The 22,303-nt window shown below is 34.7% G+C and overlaps 1 protein-coding gene across 1 annotated transcript in view; it reads left to right on the top strand.

The window, feature by feature from the left end:
• Nucleotides 1-21,070, top strand: part of LOC149186453 (putative receptor protein kinase ZmPK1) — a 51,245-nt gene extending 30,175 nt beyond the window's left edge. Inside the window, exon 2 of the mRNA XM_089409352.1 lies at nucleotides 18,548-21,070. Coding sequence (XP_089265478.1) covers nucleotides 18,548-21,070 — 2,523 coding nt within the window. The remainder of the gene's footprint in view (nucleotides 1-18,547) is intronic.
• The last annotated feature ends 1,233 nt before the right edge of the window (nucleotides 21,071-22,303 follow it).

Here is a 22,303-nt window from a genome sequence, read left to right as displayed (position 1 = left end):
TTATATTCATTTTTATCATCAATATGAAAAAATGCTTGAATATCATTTTTTTGGCTTGCGGGCTTGATGAAATTTATGGAAAAATAGTTGGGACAGTCATGTTTTGAGGGACAAAAAGTGAATATTTTTAAAACTTGTTTCCATCCTAAGTAGCTCTTGATGTCTACTTTTCAATCCAATTTGAATCACTCAATTTGGATTTGAAACGAAAACGTTAGAACCGAAACATTGACAGGGTGTCTAGCAGGCAGCTTAGGAATAGAGTTGGGACAGTCAATTTTTGGAGGCTTAAATGAATGAATTTTTAAAACCTGTTTCTATGGAATATTCTCCTATGAATCTAGTTTACAATTCAATTGGAATCACTCATTTTCGATATCGTATGGGGAAGTTATGATCAAAATACTGACTTCTTATCGTAAATCAACACCCTTAAAACTATGTCTTTTCGGCTGTTCCTTACAATATTTTACCTATCAATTCTTCTTGTCTTAAAAACCTGTTTCTATTGAAGATAAATAAATGAATCTATTTTCATTTCCAATTTGAATCATTCGAATCTGACATCAAACAAAAACGTTATGCTGGAAATATCAATTGTTGGTCTAAGCCGGGTAATCGACAATGACTCTATTATGCAGGTTGTTCTAACTAAAATTGACATATCATATAATTGAATTTTTAAAACCTGTTTCCATTGGAGATACACCTTTGAATTAGCTCTCGTTTTGCTTTGGAATCACTCAATTTGGATGAAAAACAAAGAAGTTGTGATTAAAACACCGCTGGTTAGTATGGTCGACCACTGCTCTCCCGCAGGTGACAAATAAATTTCACTTTGTTATTTTCTCTGTGGATTTGTTCTACAGAGTAACTACTTGTTAGTTTTTTTTGCATAATTCTTGGATTAGGGGAGCCTGCGCACCTCTCTTTCTCCATGATTTAATGTTTTATTGCAGGTAGATACTCGTTTTTTGCAGGTCCTGGGAAAATAAAGAAGGTCAATTTATGGATGAGTGATTTTTCAAAGAAATTTTTATAAAACAAAGGAATTTTATCCAACTTATTACCCAACGGATTCATAATAGAACAAATGAAGAATTGATTTCGATTTGAAGATTCATGTCTTATCACTTCTCCCAAAACATTTTTCAAAAAGATCATTTTTTTTTACATAATATCATAGCTGTTGTAACTTAATTTAGTTATTTACATATTGTTTTTAAATAAAACGTTGTTTCTTTTCTAATATTTCTTATATTTTGTGTTTCAGGTGTTGCTTCATTCAAAGTGTAACTCATCCTCAGCATCAATGCCATGAGCAACTAATTTGTTTTTTTGCATGTTTGCATTTTATGATTGTCCATTTTGCTATTCCTTTTCGAATGGAACATCACTTCTGCACTATCACATTTTGTTGTTCCTTTTTGAATGAAACATCACTTCTGCACTTTCACGTTTTGCAGTTCCTTTTCGAATGGAACAACACTTCTGCACTTTCACATTTTGTTGTTCCTTTTCGAATGGAACAGCACTTCTACACTTTCACATTTTTCTGTTCCTTTTCGAATGGAACAACACTTATGCACTTTCACGTTTTGCTGTTCATTTTCGAATGGAACAACACTTCTGCACTTTCACGTTTTGTTGTTCCTTTTCGAATGGAACAACACTTCTGCACTTTCACGTTTTGTTGTTCCTTTTCGAATGGAACAACACTTCTGCACTTTCACGTTTTGTTGTTCCTTTCCGAATGGAACAACACTTCTGCACTTTCACGTTTTGCTGTTCCTTTCCAAATGGAACAGTACTTCTGCACTTTCACATTTTGCTGTTCATTTTCGAATGGAACAACACTTCTGCACTTTCACGTTTTGTTGTTCCTTTCCGAATAGAACAGCACTTCTGCACTTTCATGTTTTGATGTTCCTTTTCTAATGGAACAACACTTCTGCACTTTTCATTTTTGTTGTTCCTTTTCGAAAGGAACGACACTTGCATTTTTGTTGTTCCTTTTCGAAAGGAACGACACTTGCATTTTTGTTGTTCCTTTTCAAAGGAATGACACTTTTCATTCTTGCTGTTCCTTTTTCAATGGAACGACACTTGCATTTTTGTTGTTCCTTTTCTAAAGGAACGACACTTTTAGTTTTTGCTGTTCATTTTTCCAAAGGAATGACATTTTCATTCTCACACTTTTTTTTGTGTGTATTTTTGTTTTTTTTGTGTGCATTTCCTTTGTTGTTCCCTACAAGGAACACCACTTTTTGAGTGTTTTTGTTGTTCATTCAAAAGAGCAATGCTTTGGGATTATTTTCGAGAGCAACCCTTCCTTCCTCTTGTGGGATTATTCCTAATTCATCTCAACCACATTTTAACTGACTCCCTTTCATGGCATGAAGTACACTACTTTTATAAGGACAAGAATTATGGATTCTATTGAAGCGAGTTAATATCATTCACGTTATGATCTTTAACATGACAACTCCTTGATGATAGCTTATTTTCAAAGGAACACAATTATTTATATACTACTTTACTGCATTGTTTTCTATTGAACATGATATTGATTGATCATCTTAATACCATGTTGGTTCCACCCTTCCTGGTTATAATCTTCTCTGTCTGTAATAAATGAGATTATGGGTATATTTTTCTATTGACATGTTCAACTTCTTCCACCATCTCTACTCTTAAGGAGTACTGAGCCTCCCTCATTTTATCATAAAAATATGTAATAACAACAAAATTTTGTTCGCGGATGGAGGATAGGGGGTCTCATTACGAGCCAACCTACCATGTTCATAAGGTTGTAACAAAGTGACATTCCCATTATGGCCACCACACCAGCGTTATGATCCATTGGATAGCCAAATTATCCTTGGAACACGAGGTCTCATCACAAGCCGACCTGATCACTTTTGCTACATTCTAGTGAATGGCAATATGATTATCTGGTTACCACGCCAACACACTGATCTCTTCTGTAGAACAACACTGAAACTCTCCATTTATAACTTGAGGATCCTAGCTCGTATGGGTTAAAAAGCAACCCTGCCGAGGCTATGGACGCTTGCTGGCAGCAGCGGCTCTGCTTATGGTATTGAAGTTATATCTTATCGTCAATTATTACTATAATACCCTTTTCTTATTTTTTTCTTTTTATCAGAGAAGTTATTTCCTTAACTTTTTCCCTATTTTGAACCTTTATGCATGAGAAATTGTTTTATGATCAATCACATCATTTTCAGCTAGAATACCGTCAGCAAAGCATCTTTTTAGCATATTGTTGTCCTTGTTCGTTTTGCATAAACTATCATCAATCCAAAGCGTCCTATCTCTTATTCATAACTATCTTTACACACTTCGTTCTCAATATAACCATAACTTTCACTGTCCTATCATTGATAAGTGTACTCTGCTTCATTTACTGATATATTGTTCATTCCATTTCCTTGCCGTCAGCACCACCCCTTTCATATGCTTTATGGTTATGGAACCCATTTTCCAATTAGAGGGGGGAATGTATGCATTATGGGATTGCATGCAATATGATTACTCCACTTTGTCATACCTTGTTGATTTGACAACATATTAGTATTGCATGTATACATAAGTTTTTCTAATTGAAATTTTGCATGTATCTTATCTGTTGCTATTCAAAGCTAACACTATGGATTCAAGAACATTGTATGCAAAATAGTGCTTTGTTTACAGGAGAACAACAAGTATGGGCAGAATTCTATTCGTAGCATGACCACACTATTGCACTTAACAGAAGAGGCTCGCGAACGTGAAAAATTCTTCAGACATGATGTGCTTACCTGGATTCCACCTTTTGCATCACTTTTCGCACCAACTCAGCTTCAACAACTGCCAATCCATATATGTCATTTCACATTTTTCTTTTTGGAGGTAAAATTCGAGGTAAAATAGCATAATTTTCTAATTTATTACGAATTTAGGAGAATTTAATGAAAATCCATTTTGAACATTATTTATCATCCTTCATTTCACATCTTTACCACTTCCCCTTTTTCAGCAGCATATCATTTTCGAGTGTGGGGGAGTGTTCCTTCATTTCTTTCTTATGACCACATCATTCATATTCTTTATCATCCATTGCTATTCTTATTCATTCTCAACACCTCCCTTATTCCATGTTGTTTTACACCAAACATAGAATTCAACAGATAGTAGCAACCACCTCTATTTGTTTTCTAACATCGCATGAGGGCATGCTAATTTTTCAAAGAGGGGGAGGAATTGCTATGCATTGTAGATGTTTTCTATTTTCTTTCTCATTTAAGGCATACAATTTAAGTGTAGAAATTGATTTCCATAATATTTTTAAAACTATGAACTCAATTCTTGTGATCTCTAGGAAACACAGAAATACTATTAAAATACCCATACCTAGATTATTTCAAGATAAATTGGTTCATATAATTTCGGAAATCATGCACTCTCACCTACGGCCATTTTGTTTATATCTCATGATCTGTGCATCAAAACAATGCGATTTTTGGATCATAAAGACATTCATATATTATGAATTTACTTGCAACATTTCAACAAAATCTGGTTTGTAGTTTTTGAGAAAATGGTTAATGAAGTTTGTTGTTATGTATATCATATTTTGCTGCAACTTCATACATATAGTTGAATGTCAATGTAAAAATTGTTATGCCTTCATCAAGATTGCTAAAATTGAATATTCATTAATTAAGGAAAAATTCATTTGTTCTATCCGTTTCATGAGCTGAGATGATCATATTTTTTATTGCTTGGTTAACACATGGGTTTTTGTCTTTGGGTTGCATGAGGACATGCAATATATTCAGTTTTCGTTGCATGAGGACATGCAACATATTGAATGTGGGGGTATGTTGGGTCGTTAATATGCCATTATTATTATCACTTTTGAACACTTATTCCACCCATTTCTATTATTCTTCATCATCTCATTTATTATAATTTATCATTTAAATCCATTTTATAAATAATTTATGCTTTTATGGATGAATATTATTTATTCTCCTTTATTTCTAATAAATTGATGATTATGCACGATTTTATCAATAATAGTTTTAATAAATCAGTGGTAACATTATTCACCATTTTTAGCCTCCAAGATAATTTCCAGATTGAAGATTTGATCATTAAAAGTGCCAACCCAGAAATTCGCTCGAATAAGAAGTGACAGTTTTGCGGTTGAGATTCTGAGCAAATGAAGATGAATCTGGAAAATCCGAAACATGGGTTTTATCCAGAACGGACCCAATTAAGTTTAACACAAAACGGTTTGCCCAAATTCATCTTGTAGTGAGAGAAACGTAGGGTTCTTTGAACACGATTTTCTCAGATTTATTGTTGCGGTCGTCCTCCAAATCTCAGCTGCAAAGCCAAATTCGCCTTGTTCTTGTTGACCAAATGGTTAGAAGCAAACCAATTTTGTAATAGGAATCATGTTGTACTTATCCTTATTGTAACTTCTCTCTGATCTCTCTCTATTTAAATGAAAACAGAGATCAGAGATGGGGATATATGGGATGATTTGGGGATGGCTAAGAGAATGGAGAATTGATGATTTGAATTAGAGATTCAGAAGCAAGGCTTCATGATAGGATAGGAAGAAGAAGGGGTTGTTGCATGTGGTAATCCTCAAGCTTTTGCTATTGTAATGATTTCATAATTTAATGATTAATACATGATTTGGGAGTTGTTGTTCATTCTTTTCATTCTGAAGTAACCCAGCAGCATCCGCTGGTGGCTAAGGGCCCAGCCTCTAGTGGAGTACGCTGCTGCTGCTACTGTATATTATATTCTTTTGTTTTATGCATGGTTTGCTTATCAGTTTTACTTGGTAATATGGTATGTTCTATTATTTTACATCACAGCTCTGTCATGTAATCTCGTTTCTGAGACAGAAATATCATATTGATTTTGCAACGCATTGCTGTTTCTTTAAGTTCTGACATAAATGGTTTTTACAGGATACCGTTGCTATTCAATTATGGAATGTCTGTATTGTAACATTTGACCATTGGTATTATTGAATTCATCTTAGAAATTATATTTCCTTGCGATTGTTGAATCTATGAACGTTGTTGTTCCATTCTAAAAGACAATCGTATTATTTATAACTAAGACTGACAAGTATATTACCAAGATCAGATTGCTATTGAGGTGTGTCGTGTGTTAAGTTGTTATGCATTTGTATTTGACTTTCCATCGTTGTTTCATATTCATTATTATTTAATGGTGTTCTATTTCTGCGTGTTGTTTGATTTCAATTGTTGGTCTATTTCAAGATTGTTGATTTGTTGTTTCATTTACTTGCCATTTCTTAAGGACAGACTCGGGCTGTAGTGAGTGTCAGCTTCTGCTATTTGGCTCCCAGACCTCTGATCTGCTCCCATCAGTTATGAAAGGGATACGTTATTGCCACCAAACCCTTGGCTGATGTGTTGTTCTATTTCATTGTTATTTCCTTTACATGCCATTTCATTTACATTCATCAAGGACGATCTCAGGCTGTAGTGAGCCCCAGCATCTGCTACCTAGCTCCCAGACCTTGGATTTGTTCTCATCAGTTATGAAAAGGATGGGTTATTGCTACCGAACCTTTGACTAATGCAATGCTTGGTATGATTTAGCCTTTTGAAGTAGTTAAGTTGTAGACATGCACCCATTTACTTTGTTGTTCATTTCTATTGATTAATTGCGCTAGTTTGCTTTTAAAGAGTTTTCCTAGTTTACTTTCAATGGAAGCTTTAGTTCAAGTTCGATTTCCTTTTGATTGCTTTAAAGCAAGACTATCAACTGTAGAGAACATTGGTTATTTCTTCCTCGTTCCCAGATTGATTGTCTTGTTTCGGTTTGATTTCAATTGCATCAATCTCTAGAGGAATGAGTTATTGCTACTGTATCCTCAATTGATGTTTGCTGAGTGAATAGTTGGATTTCAGAGCATTTGAGTTTATGTTATTGTTAGATTTCTTTTTCAAGCATTCATTTACTTTTTGGTTTTAAGTACTATACTACAAAACATTACTCTTGAGTAAATAGCTGCCTCAGACTGAGTACACTCTTGAAATAAAAAGTCGTCCCTGGGTTGATAATTAATGTGAAGGTAATTAGGAGTTCAAAAGACAACTTTTTATCGCTCCACACTGATCTCCTAGGGACTAAGACACTTTAGAAGGCATCCTTGGTCACTGGCACTGAAAGGGGAACAAAATTTGGTGGTATCTCCCATAGAGTGGGCCTGAGAGCGACTTTGGGTTTATAGTCATTCCCATAGGCTGCTGTGTGAGCGACTTTGGATCAAATTGGGAGAAAAAGGGTCCTGATTCTGGAAAAAGTAATTTAGAATCAAGTACTAAGGTTCATACCTAGAGGGTAAAATAGGTTGATAACAAATTCCCCCTAATGTATGAGGTCAAAAGAGAAGCTCAACACTGAAATACATTATGATAAAACTCAGAGGTCAATATGGGAGTGAGGAAACAAAGCCAGGATTGTGGATCAGACAACTTTGAAGGTGACTAAATGTATTCCCCATGTATCCCCCATGTATACATTGAGGAGGGCCTTAATGTATCTCCCATCAATCAACATGGAAAAAACTAGGATGATGTGATGAATCGATGAATTCATGAAGCGATGAAGTACAACTAACATAGGGATGGCTGACTCAAAAAGGTCAACAGGCTACTGCAGATGGTTAACACAGGATGAGACTTCCATTGAATACATAGAGGCATGACACAAGAGTGACTTGGTAGCATGACTAATGAGCACCATGTGATATCATGCAATGAAGCAAGAGGCATCGAAGCATGCTCCATATGACTAGAAGAGTAACTAGTCAGAGGAGTAAAGAGACTCATATGGATGGTACAACTCCTAGGCAAGCTAAAACCCATCTGTGATATAATGAAACAGACAGGTGCCATGTTTAAGGGTGATGCAACTGACGTTGCCATTAAGATGACTAATGGAAAAAGATGTTCCCTCCCTTCTATTTTTTATAAGTTCCTTTTTCATAAAGTTGTCCCCTAAGCCAGAAAAAGAGATAAAAGTATAGAAGGGAGAACCTCCTAGCTGAGGTAGACAAGTGTATTCCTTTTTCGTAAGTAGTCTTTCCCAATTCGGAAAAGGGTTAAACTTATGCTAGGTACATGAAACTTTAGATACTTTAATGATCGTGAAGTAGACAAGTTCACTCGGAAATATTTTCTAAATTAGGGAGTCTGAAAAGAGCTTAAAGAAAACTTCCCTTGGAGGAAGAAGTGGTATAGAGGGTAGAAACTAGTTTTGGTAATGTTGGAACTACTCATGACATATGAAGGACAAGAGGTTGGCTAATAGGACCACTCGTCGTAGTATTTACTCAAAGAAAGGGTAAACACCAAGCGATAGTGCAAACTATATTGTCTATTCACATCAAATTAGGTTACATATAAATACATTTAGTGTTGTCTCAAGATAGGTAGACTATGTTGGACACGCAATCACCTAGTTGAGACAATATCTCGACGATACATCAATCTAGGAACATCTACATATAACAACCCTAAGGAATAGGAATAGACTCCTTTACATAGAAATTCACAACTAAGACAAGTAGGAATTACATTTTCCAACACTCTGCCTTAATGACTACTTGTCTTGATATCAATCTGCAAAATCTATTTGTGGTCAAACATAACAAAAGAATATGTTGATGTCCATATAAAGGAGAAACCATCCAACAAAATGCATGGTTGCTAATTGTTGTGTTATAGCACAATTTACTACGATGTCCTTTGCAAACATGGTTCTATCAAACACTATAACTGCATACATGTACCTATACCTTCAAACCCCCCGCCATCATCATCATGGGTTTTATCGGATTACCCATAAGCATGCTTTGGGTTTTATCAGATTACCCTCAACCATGCCAACAAGGGCTCTCAACCAACAAGGCTCAGACACAGCCACTAAGGCTCAACACAACCACCAAGGCTCAACTCAACCATGAAGGCACTCAATTCAACCATCAAGGCTCACCATAAACCCAACTTAACCAGGCCCAGGGTTTTCTCGGCTCACCCTCAACCATGCCAAGGGTTTTGTCGGCTGACCCTAAACCATGCCCACAGGAATCCCTGTCCACTTCACTCTCATAAGTGGTTTCTGGCTTACCACAAACCAACACTGCACAATGGTTTCCTGTTGACCACAAACTCGCAATTACAAAGTGGTTTAAAGATTACCACAAACTTTATGGGGGTACACATGCCACATCAGGCTTACATTACACAATCCAATTTTTCAAGTTACTAGGTACATACATTATAAAGACCAATACAAAACATCCTACACTTGCTTACTAGTAAATATATGTGACACATAATACACCATGAGTCTGTTCCACAAACTCACACAAACTTTAACTAGTTGTCCATCATCCTTTAATCTTTGATGCAACTTCTCTAATTCCTTCTTCAATGTCATGTCTTCATCATATCCTGCAAAATTTGTGTATTGCTGGAATGACCAGTTCCAACTCACACTCAGAATTGTGACAATAGTTGGTCAGACCACTGTCACTTTAATAACGACCAAAAATACCATGACACAATATAAAAATAGGCAATAAAATCATCAACATTAGCCCCAAACTCCTACATTTCAACTTGATCAATGACACATTCGACCAACAATTTCCATCTGCCCATTTATATTCTATGCAACTTGAACATCTTCAAGTTTTGTAAATCGAGAAAATCACAACAATCCTCTATGCTCCCTGGCTCAGGAATGGGAAATAGTTGGTGACCTCAAGAACGCTTCCAATATCCAAACCCAAAAAGTTTCCCGCTGACAAGAGTAGTCGAACATTCTATGCAATGCTTTATGATTTTCAATACGACCAATCCATTAATCTAAACTGATTTGAGTGGAGTGACCACCTCTTCCATGGTAGAAACATGTGCATCATGTTCACCTGATATGAGCAAATGAACTGCACTGCGAGCTGAAGCTCACCCATTTTCTTTCCAATCTTGGCATCCTTGGAAGCCTTGTCATTACCGCCATAAAAAAACTCCAACTATGATTACAGTGCATAGATAAAAAAGATACTTCCAGATTCATAAAAATAAATAAAATCTGCATACTTACGCTCATTCAAATCACCTGCATCAGAGGTAGCATAATTACAATTCGAATTCTGCAGGGAAAACACCAAGAACTTCTCCATACGGCTCACTCCGATAGCCATTAGATGGCGATCTTTGGAAACATTATTAAGACTTCAGCCATGAGGAAAGTGTGAGGGTTTACACACAGCAAACTGGTCATCATATTTAAACAAAAAATTTACAAATCCTAACCATAATAACCAGTGTCAGAATTATATTTCAAGCATAGTTAAGTGCCTTTAGGTAAATAAGGTCATGGATGATGAAAAAATTAAATAAAGAAGTGGAAGAACTGATCGATAATCATCCAATACAGAAAACCTGCACAACATTAAAAAATTAGACGCTGCTTGGCTGGATAACTAACTAGGGCGACGCAAGTTCGATATTTTGCAATTACAAGAAGATGATTTCAAGAAACTCTGTGAATCCTTGTGCGCGATCGCTTCTAGATTCGGGCTATAAACACCTTGAGCCTTGCCTAGATACCATACTTTCCCTAGCTCATGTGAATCCTTAGTGGATCTATATATATCCTATTCCTTGAATTATTCTTTTTCTTTGAATTAAACAAACTTTTAGGGAGTGTGAGTGCTTAAGCGATATATCTTTCTTTATTGGAATTCTGTGGTTTAATAAGTTTAATTTGGAGTACTCAAACAATGGCATATTTCACTTTACAATTTTTTTGTTTTATTAGGTATTATTTAATTTATATAAATGGAGTATTTAGAAGAGTTTTTTTAATGTGCTGAATTAATGTGGGTGGAGTTTGGATGTGTTTTGAAATAGTTTATTTTTTTCAAAAATATTTTTCATCTTCATCTCCTCTTCATAGGGTTTGACTATAAAATTTCATGAAGACTAAGGCGTACTCAAAACAACTAGTCTACACCTTGTGAGTTTCTTATTGTCTATTGTTGTTATATCTGTGTGTATATATATATATATATATATATATATATATATATATATATATATAGTTCATTAAGATGATAATATAAAATATACTCATAATTTAGTTAAGTTTTATGATTTTTTTAATTTTGACAATGTGAGATATATCATGATGCCCATTATTAATTTAGGAATACTTGGAATCTAAAAATATATAATTTATATAGTTGCAAATTTTTTTACATTTAAAAATACAAAATAAACAACGAAACAAATTAATATAATGAAATTTAGTATAATAAACTAGAACTCATCATTTATTTTAAATTCCTTATTAGCATTGCCATTAATATTTTATTTTAGAACATAACTAAATTAAAAATAAAACAATTTTTTTACATAAAAATAATTATGATGCATATGATTTGGATTTTAAAAGATTTAAATTATTTATAACTATTTATTATTTAATTTCTTTTAATATTTTTAAAATAAAATTAATTAATTTTATATTTTATATTTATTTCATATGATATAATTATAATTTTGGAATTATATTTGAATCATAAAATGACATAAAAATTATCGCATCTTTAGATTACAAATAAGGAGACACGGGTGAGGGCTTTTTATAGCTTTAATTATGGTTGAAAAATTATGCGATTCCGGGGAGGTACGCGTGAGGACTTTCTATGGTTTTGGAAGATAAATAAAAATATATTATTAATAGGGTTTGGGCTTATATTTAAATGTATAATTTTATTCGAAGACTAGTTTTATTAATTTCTTTTAACGAAAGAAATTATGTTGCATTGGATGGACCACGGACATGTAGGGACCAAATTTACTCATTTACCTGTTGGATTACATACGTGAGATTATTAAAAATTGTGTATGAGCTACTCTCAATCATACATATTTTTCCAAAGGAGTGGACCACAAGACCGGTGAGAACTAAACCTCCCACTTAACCATCGGACCATGTCCACATTCATCTTTTTCTTTTTTCTTTTTTAAGTGTTGGGATTTTTATTATTGTAAGAGATTGAAGTACTATTAATTTTTTTTGTTAGGTTTCTTATTAATGTGAGGGATTTAAATAATATTACAAAACATTTCAATTGAATTTGATTTTAATTGATATAAGTTAAAATAGTGTATATCAAAGAATTTTCAATTATATACTTTCCATCTAAAACACTTGTATCAAACATATATTTAGAAGTTTAAATATTGTATATAGAATCTTTAATTATATATATTCTATCCAAAACATTCATATTTAATATATATTTAGGTAAATCGACTATTTTTCTTCTTTCCGCCTTAGGTCTCTTATTAGTGTGAGAGACTCAATTAATATCATAGAACATTTTAATTGAATTTGGTTCTAATGGATAGAAGTTTAAATACTATATACTAGAGAATTTTGACTTATATGTTTTCCATCCAAAACATTCATATTAAACATGTATTTAGCTAACTCAACTCTTTTGCTAATTCATTAGCGAAGCATGTAGTTTTCCTAGCCCCTAGCACCTTGATAGTGATCTATGAAAGATGCTCACATCCCCTAAAATAGCTTCAGATTAGCTGCAAGTTGATTCTTATGATATTTTTTAGGACATGACAACCATTTATTTATGAGTATGGTCAAGGAGCTCATTTAGTACAAGTGTGATGTGCATACATGTGTTTGTTTGAAGATAATTTATATTGTATATTTTTAATGATTGATATATGAAACAAGAGCTTGTGACCACTTTGTGGGAGAATGTTGTCATTTCCTGGATTATAGAAGTTTGCCTTAGTGAAGAACATTACTTGTGTTTCCAATTATATGCTACAATAATTTATGCTACTGATGGTGAATCTGCTCAGAGTTTTGTGATGAAGATTTAGAGCATTAACTCTTCAAAGAGAAGGATGCAAAAGAGTGAAGGAATGGCACATGTTGAGGGGAGAACCTTTGCTTCCAATGGACCAACAAATTGTTGGCATTGTGTGAATTATGGAGGAGCTTATTATGCATCTATTTGACATTGCTTTGTTGTAGGAGTATGTTAAAAAAAGTTGTGTTGTTGCCGCCTCATGAATATTTAGATGTGTTAGTATGCTTGCATGGAAACGTTGGTATGTTGCTAGTGGTCACATCAATAGATTACATATTTTCATGTATTATCATGTTTGCGTGGTTGCTATAGAGATCAAAGGATCAAATATCAGAGTTGGCACATCTAGAGTGTACAAATTGTTATTTGTTCTTTATATATCTAGATGTATGATGTATAATGTTGTTAACACATGGAGAGAGTATGATGTTGATGAGAATCATGAGAGAATGTATGTTGCCTATGATGTCTTGGTTCTAGAGATTGGCATGCTTCTACTGCTTGGGATTTTGATGTCAATGTATGAGGAGAGAGGTTGTTTACCTTCATAGCATGAGGTCAAGGAGATTATGAGTTTATGAGTTGTTGATGTTGCTATATTGAAATATCTTATGTTGTTGTTGTTGTTGCATAGATCAGTTCATTGTTATTGCTTCTTAGATGCACTATTTGCTTGGAAACATACAATGATGTTGCAGAGATTGTTGTTATATTGTGTTATTTGCTACCCGTTATGCTTTTTCTACTTGCTAATTTGTTGCCCGGAGCTAGATTTGGTGCTATAAGAGTATGCTTCTATAATCTTGAGCTTCATAGATGATATATTTTTTTACTGATGAGGAGGATATATATATATATATATATATATATATATATATATATATATATATATATATATATATATATATATATATATATATATATATGTTGTTTTTACTATGTCAAGCTATTTGTATTTCTACTATCAGATCATTATTTTGTATATGTCTATGCAGAGTATGGTGATTGCTACAAAGAGTTCAATGTTGGTGTCAGTTGTTATTTTATATGTTGTTGATCAATGATATTTTGTTGTTATACTTAATTTTTTGTGAGGATTTTAGATACTGCAAAAGGCCTTCATTGAGGTTACATTTATATACTATTAAGAGCTCCATATATGCTGCTGCTGAAATCCTTATTTATGGTTGTAGTGTTGAGAGTAGCCATGTGCTACAAGGATAATTTTAGGGGCGAATGTTCACCCTTTGGCAAAATTAAGGGGTTTTAAATTTTTAGTGGGCGAATATTTTGTATCATAGTACATTTTTACAAATCACCTCAAATAGCCCACCTTATTTTAAGGGAGAGGGTAAAAAAGGTAAATTTAGCCCTTGAAATTAGGAATTACAACCTTCCATTCGCCCATTTTCAAGAATAGGTTTTATTTAAATGAATCCATTCGCCCATTTTCAAGAATAGGTTTTATTTAAGTGAATCCTATGGGCCAAATACCATATTTATAAAAGAGGTATGGTAAATTAATAAAAATATAAATAAATGAGAGGTATGGTAAATAAATAAAACATTTTTTATATTTACTCCATAAGTCACCTTATATACATGTAAGGGTGTAAACAAATAAAAATATAAGTAAAGTGGAGGTATGGTAAATAAATAAAACGTCTTTTTATACTTACTCAAAAGGTATGGTAAATAAATAAAAATATAAATACACTAGACGTATTGTAAATAAATAAAACCTCTTTTTATATTTAGTCCATAACCCTCTTTTTCTATTTATGAAGGCTCAAGAAAGAGGTTTTATTTAAGTGAATCCTATGGGCCAAATACCATATTTGTAAAAGAGGTATGGTAAATTAATAAAAATATAAATAAACGAGAGGTATGGTAAACAAATCAAACATTTTTTAATTTACTCCATAAGTCACCTTATATTTACGAACACTCAAAAAATGGGTTATATTTAGGTGAAACCTATGGCCAAAATACTATGGGACAAATACCATGGACTAGACTGTTATTAATACCATGCAAAAAACCATTATTAAACCTAATATTAGAATTAATAAAAATAAAAATGGCACATGGTATTGACCCATGGTATTCACCAAAATGGCACATGGTATTGACCCATGGTATTGTAGCCTATTTAAATGGGGGAATTAAACCAGCATGTAGCCTATGCTAAGATTCACTAGGACTTTACAAAGTTTTATTATTTAGTAAAAGACTCGCCAAGATCTTACAAGATTTTATAATTGAGTAAAATATTCGCCATGCCTAGTGAGAGATTTGCCCAAAAATTATATATACATATTATATTATTGATAAAATCGCCTTCCATTTTTCCTATATACCATGGAGATTCGCCCATTTATTATATTTATAAATTTAGGGGGGTTCTTAAAATTTTCCCTGATGTGCTAGCATGTTCCATGTAGTTTTCTCTTATTGGTGTTGTTGCAAAGAGCACATATCATTGCACATGCATGCATGTATTTTCTGCATATCATTGTATTGATCATGCATATAAGAGAGCACACTTGTGCACCTTCGTAAAATCCATGTACCATTATTGTCTCAAATTTTTGTGCATTGGTCATGGAGAGACACATGGTGTCTAGCATGTGTTGCAAAAGTTGTTAAATCTAGCTATGTATGTGGTATTGGTTGTAAAAGTATTTTTCTTCATATCATTGACATAACCCTTGTTATATTGGAAAATTTGATTGAATGATGTAAGTTGGGTCCATAGAGTCATTGGTTGGTGATATAAGAGTTATATATCAATCATATATACTTATCAAAATGATGTATTTGCTCCATATAGCATTGATTTGTATTGCATATCATTGTATATCATTGGTTAAAGTTGGCTGAAGTCCTAGTTCACGAGGAGTAGTCGCTTGCACTTGGAAAGAAGACTTATTTTAGAGAAGTGGAAGTATTGTTACAACAAAAATGAGAGTATCATTACAACCCTTTTACATGGAATAAAATTTTAAAATGGTTATGAACTGAGGTATGAATTTTTTTATTGTATTACTTAGAAAAGATAAACATATTCAATAGTGTTCATTCTTAGTGCCAAACTAGCCAATGATTTGGTGTAATTATCGGATGATGCATAAGCATTATCTATGTAGTTTTAATTTTTTAGAAACCATGTTAAACCATTAGGAAATTTGTTTTGTCACTTATCTTTTCAAACCCATTAATTATAGAGTATTTTGAAGAGGGACAATCGATCTCAACTTTTAGCATGATGAGTTAGAATGAAAGAGGACATTATAAATAACAAAACAAGTTTCAACGCACTTTTAAATATGAATAAAGGAGGGTTCTAAATTTTCAACTAATAATAATATACATAACCTACATTTTGAAGAAGTTCATATCATTTTGACAAGTAAGAAGGATAATTCTCTCCCACCCATAGCCTAACATGTAAAAGGCCCAAACCCAGTTGCATCCATATTCAAGTATGAATATAAAATACCTAAGTTATCCAAACCCAATTATACTTGCCTTGTAAAATATTGCAATTTTGTAGTCAATCTCGATCGTTCACTAGGCAAAAGACAATAGAATTTATGTTAATTTAGGGCTTTCTCCCTAGATGGAAAGCCTCGGTTTATATGAGGGAATTGTATTACAATTATGTATTATTATGTGTAAGAAAAAGATAGGAGACAATGTGAGAGAAAAGATGAAGCTACAACAAATTTGCTATAGGTTGCATCCCTTCAAGTTGTTGGATAATATAAAAGGAAGGAGTATATGTTTCTCCTTGGACGTATCCCAAATTGAGTGAACCACATATATCTCTCTCTATTTTTTTATGTTTTTTTGTGTTTGTGATTTTGCAATATTTTATGTGTTCCATTGCTTTGCTATTTAATTTCTAATAACATTAGATTCATGTATGAATGTATTGAACACGTTATATGATTTGTAAAAATATATTTGAGATTTCTATATCTAACCACTAAATAAATATTTTTTCTAATTAAACTAATAAATAACCCATTTCATAAAAACCTAGATCTACCCTAAGCTTATGAACAGTAAAGAAACTACATAAGAACTCTTGAAATCAAATAGAAAATGTCTATTTCACCAATAAAACAAAAAAAATCAATTATATTAGTGTTTTTGTATAGCATGATATGAATGGCTAGTGGGTGTAGTCATATCGAGTAGATATTAACCTTTAAGCTTCTCGCTTTAAGCTTAATTTTTGTACAATGCAAGATTGCAAGATGTGAGTTGAGAGGATGGAGATAGGGTTTTTCAAACAAGTCCAATTACCAACTATAAGTGATTTTATGTTTATCTTGGAGTCTCAGACACTTTGGAAACATTTTTTGTTTTTTTGTGTATCTTAGAGTCTCAACTAGCAAGATTGTTATTTTATTTTCTACAATCATATATATATTTGATAATTTTAAAAATTAAATAAATATTATTAAATGTATAAATTTTAAAATAGTTAATATTTAATAATTATCCAAAAAATAACATAACTATATAACTTAAATGGTTCACAAAAATTCATAGTTGTAAACAAGATTTCAGACTTTAGAATAAGCAGAGTAGTGATAAGAAAACAAAACGACTAAAATGAAATATAAAACAGTTGAATTATTCTATTTCTATAATATTATGGAAAAAATTATTTGAAATTACAATTTAAAATAAAGCTGAAATGCAAAAAGCTTAACTATTAAAAAAAAAACATTATTACTAATTTATCATATATATATATATATATATATAAATATAACTGCCCTTTATTATTATATTATAAAAAACACGATCAAATAAACCTATCACATGAAACGACAACCTCTATACCAAATAAAATTACATAATTAACTTATATCATCCTCAAGTAAATAATACACCAAAGAAAACTCACATGCGATTAGCTCATAAAATAGTAGACCCCATATCAGCATTGAGATTTGATATGTAATAGTTGTCATATTCCACATCACATGCACGACGAACCAATAGAAGACGACAAATCAGCGCGTGTGATAATTCACAAAACGCGTCCGGACGAATGCGAAGTTTGTTTGCTTGTATTTAGAGATTTTAGCAAAGATGGTGAATTGACGCAGTCGGATAACACTAAAATTAAATGCCAAGGCTTGGCGACTAACGTGAACTGAACAATTAGAAAGCGTATGTAAATTAAATTAAAGATTTTAGCACCCCTAGGAAGTTAGTGGGATTAGTGGGGTTGGTAGGGGTGGGGTTGGTGGGGGTGTGGTTGGTGGATTAAGAACAAGATCGGCGCCCTCGTCCGACCGGCTAAGCACAACTTGTCCATATCGGATTCTGGTGAGTTCCGGCTCACCCAGACCAGCGCAGTGATATAGATTTAATTCAATCAAACGGGATACTGTTAGCCGGCCCTTCCCAACCTTTTTCTCCCGGTAGTTGTTCCCAGTTCGGAAATTCTACAGCACCCAGAATACCAGTTGCCCTCACGCGACACATGATTTCTTCCGTTGCTTATAGTGGGCGTCTGTGGTTGGGATCGGTGTACAGAGTTCTAAAGAGAGAAAGCTAACTGCAGAATTGGTTCATAACAAAGTTGGCCTGGCCATCATGAAAGCCACAGAGGGAGTCTATTGGCGTTTGTTGTTTCTCTTCACCTGCAGCCGGCTTGTTTCTGGAATTCCCGATTCCAACAACCAACGGCTGAGCCTTGGTTCGTCGCTCACTCCTCAACAGAACACTACTTGCCTGGTTTCTCCTAATGGAAGATTTTCTGCTGGATTTTATGGAGTAGGTCACAATGCTTATGCTTTTGCCATATGGTATACTTACACAGCTAACCGAACAGTAGTCTGGGTGGCCAACAGAGACCAACCTGTCAACGGAAGAGAGTCTCGTCTTTATCTGGAGAAAGATGGAAACCTCGTTCTCAGGGATGCAGATGGTAGCGTTGTGTGGAGTACCAACACCAGTAACAAGAATGTAAAGGATGCTGTTCTTCTAGAAACGGGAAATCTGGTGTTACGCAGCTCTTCAGGTGAAGCATTTGTGTGGGAAAGCTTCCAGCAGCCCACCGATACTCTTCTTCCATTTCAAACCCTGAATGATAATTCAGTGCAGTTAATATCCAGATTGGGGACTTCCACGTTTAGCCAAGGCCACTATCGTCTCTATTTCGATAGCGACAATGTTCTTCGTCTGAGTTACAAGGGATCAGGCATATCGAGCAACTACTGGCCTGATCCCAGTCTGCCAAACTTTCAGAAAGGCAGAAACACATATAATAGCAGCCGCCAAGCGGTGCTGGACAGCTTCGGTAGTTTCCAGTCAAGCGACGGATTTACCTTTAACGCGTCAGATTACGGCGAAGGCCCCAAGAGAAGATTAACTTTGGATTTTGATGGAAACCTCAGACTATACAGCTTGGTGGAAGAGACAGGTATATGGAATATTATATGGATGGCTTTTCCTAATCAATGTTCTGTTCATGGCTTCTGTGGAATCTACGGTCTCTGCATATACACTCCGATGCCCAGCTGTACCTGCCCACCTGGTTTTCACAGGAATGATTCCACCGATTGGTTCCAAGGTTGCGAGCGCAATAAACCACTGAGTGCGTCCAGTGCAAAGCTTATTTATCTTCCACATACAGATTATTATGGCTATGATCTAAACTATCAAACTGGGATCACGTTTGAAAGCTGTAAAAGTTGGTGCATGAATACCAGCAAATGTGAAGGCTTTGCCTACGAAATGGAAGGCAGCGGAACTTGTTATCCTAAGGCTTTACTTATCAGTGGATATCGATCTCCTGGTCAGCAAAACCACATGTATATCAAAGTTTCCAGCGATGATTCTTCTGTTTCTAATTCTACTAGTGTGTTGTTTAAACCTTTGCCATTAAACTGTTCGGTTGTGAGACCGATTGTCTCTGGGACGGGCCAATACAAGAAGCATAAGACAAGAAGCGTTGTCAAATATACGCTAGGATTTGCGATTGCCTTTGGTGTCGCAGAGCTGGTTTGCGCAATATTTGGATTACGGTATATGCTTAGAGCATTTAGAGATCCTGGCTTGGATAGTCTAGGACGTTACTCAATGATTCCCGGGGGATTCAAGAAGTTCAGCTTTTCAGAGTTGAAGAAGGCGACTGATAACTTCAAAATAAAACTGGGGGAAGGAGGTTTTGGGACGGTGTACAAAGGCGTGCTTCCCGATGGTGAGGTGATAGCTGTAAAGCAACTAGAAGGGCTATCCCAAGGCCATGATCAGTTCTGGGCAGAAGTGAGTATGATTGGGAGAGTCCATCACATGAATCTTGTTCGTATGTTTGGCTTCTGTGCAGAAAGAAAACACAGGTTGCTCGTTTATGAGTACGTTGAAAATGGGTCTCTGGACAAGTATCTGTTCACAGAAAGCAATGATAGAGTTTTGGGCTGGAAAGAAAGATTTGGGATTGCAGTAGGCACGGGCAAGGGTTTAGCCTACCTCCACGAAGAATGTTTGGAATGGATTCTGCACTGTGACATCAAGCCCCAAAACATACTTCTGGACAAGAAATTTTGTCCAAAAGTTTCTGACTTTGGTTTATCAAAGCTGGTAGACAGAGATCGAGCATTCTCCTTCTCCACAATTAGAGGTACGCGGGGTTACTTAGCACCGGAGTGGGCGATGAATCTGCCCATCACGGCCAAGGTGGATGTTTATAGCTTCGGCATTGTTTTGTTAGAGATAGTGACTGGACGAAGTTCGTTATCCAATTCAACAGTCCAAAATTGCGGACATTTGGTGCAGTGGGTGTCCGCAGTGATGAGGAAAGGGAGATGGATTGAGGAAGTAGTGGATCCCAAATTGAATGGAAATTTTGATTCGGAAGAGGTGGAGAGAGTCTTGAAAACAGCACTGCTCTGCGTTCAGTATGAAAAGGATGTGAGACCTTCCATGAGCGAGGCCGTCGAACTACTTTCTAAACCAGATTTCTTTACCACAGAAAATTTCATGTTGCCTTGCGACTCGACGGATTTCTCTTCCACAGCAGAGGGTGCGTCCTCGTCTTCGGCTGTACCGAGTTAACAGCGTGGCAACCAGAGGATTCCTCTTTACTTTCATGCATGCATATATCCATTCCATTATTGTTGAAAGGTAATGAAAGCATATATCCATCATTAGAACAATGTAATTAAAGAAAATAAAACTAATTTGCTTTCATTATTTTCATCACTGTATCTAGAATCGTAATCCTTTAATGGATGTAATAGGATTAATGATGTAACAGGATGAAGAATTTGATTTTCATGGCTGTCGATCTATCTGTTTGGTTTATTTCAGAAATAAAGTATTTTTTATAAAATATCTAGCTTTCTTTGAGAGAGGAGAGAAGGAATTTGTAAGTATCAAGTTGGTAGTTTGTAATCTGAATCCATATATTGCAGCCTCAGTATTTTTTTTCTAACTTAACAAAGATCATTTAATCATTTTATAACAAAGACAGAGAATGAATAACTAACACAGGAGCAAAAAGAGTAAGCAGACAAGTTTAGCAAAATAACGGAGTGATCTTGTAGAAGAATCAAGTAAATCATTGTCAAAGGAGTAAGCAAATAGCTACAGGTACCAACAGAACTCATCATTCTCCTTTGCTATTTAATTAGGAAAAAGAAACCACTGTGTATATATATATCAATGTGTATATATATATCAATATCGAGTAGTTACAGTCCACTATATAGTCACCAAATACAAACAAGCCATGAAAACAGAGTTCCTCTAGTAACAATGCCAAAATACAACCACAATGTCACCATAGGACCGATATAATTACAATTCATAAGTTAAATAGCAGGAGGCATAAATACAGAGGCCAAGACACAATGAGGCCGAAGCCAAATTCCCAACAACAGACTCAAAGAAGACTGCTAACATAGAACGCTTCGGATAGACAGATAGAGGCAAAACAAGGAGCAACCTTACCCGATACAAGTGCAGGTGTCAAGGCACGAGACAAGCGAATGGAGAGCCCAGCCGTATACCTGCGTGGCCAACAAGCAGGGTCATTAGAACCCAGTAAACGGAGCCACAAAAACAAAGAACTGAAAGCAGAGGCAAGGGTTTAAGGAGAGACTTACCGAAGGAGCCGAGCCCGTGCGAATGAGGAAGGAAGCCGCAGACCAAGGTCACAGTCATAGAGTGGCCACTGCTCACAAGGAGCAAGAATAGTTAGTGACAAAAGAAAATGAGGCAGAAACGCAAAGTAAAGAAGGAGAACTCACCTCTGGTGGAATGTCGAATGAGAGCCGAGAGTCGAGC

The sequence above is a fragment of the Pinus tabuliformis genome, chromosome 3_1 (genome assembly GCF_031772625.1).
Source record: "Pinus tabuliformis cultivar Carrire ecotype Pingquan chromosome 3_1, CPIR1, whole genome shotgun sequence".
NCBI lineage: Eukaryota > Viridiplantae > Streptophyta > Pinopsida > Pinales > Pinaceae > Pinus > Pinus tabuliformis.
The sequence above is the reverse complement of the archived record's forward strand: the minus strand, read 5'-3'. Positions and strand labels throughout refer to the sequence as shown.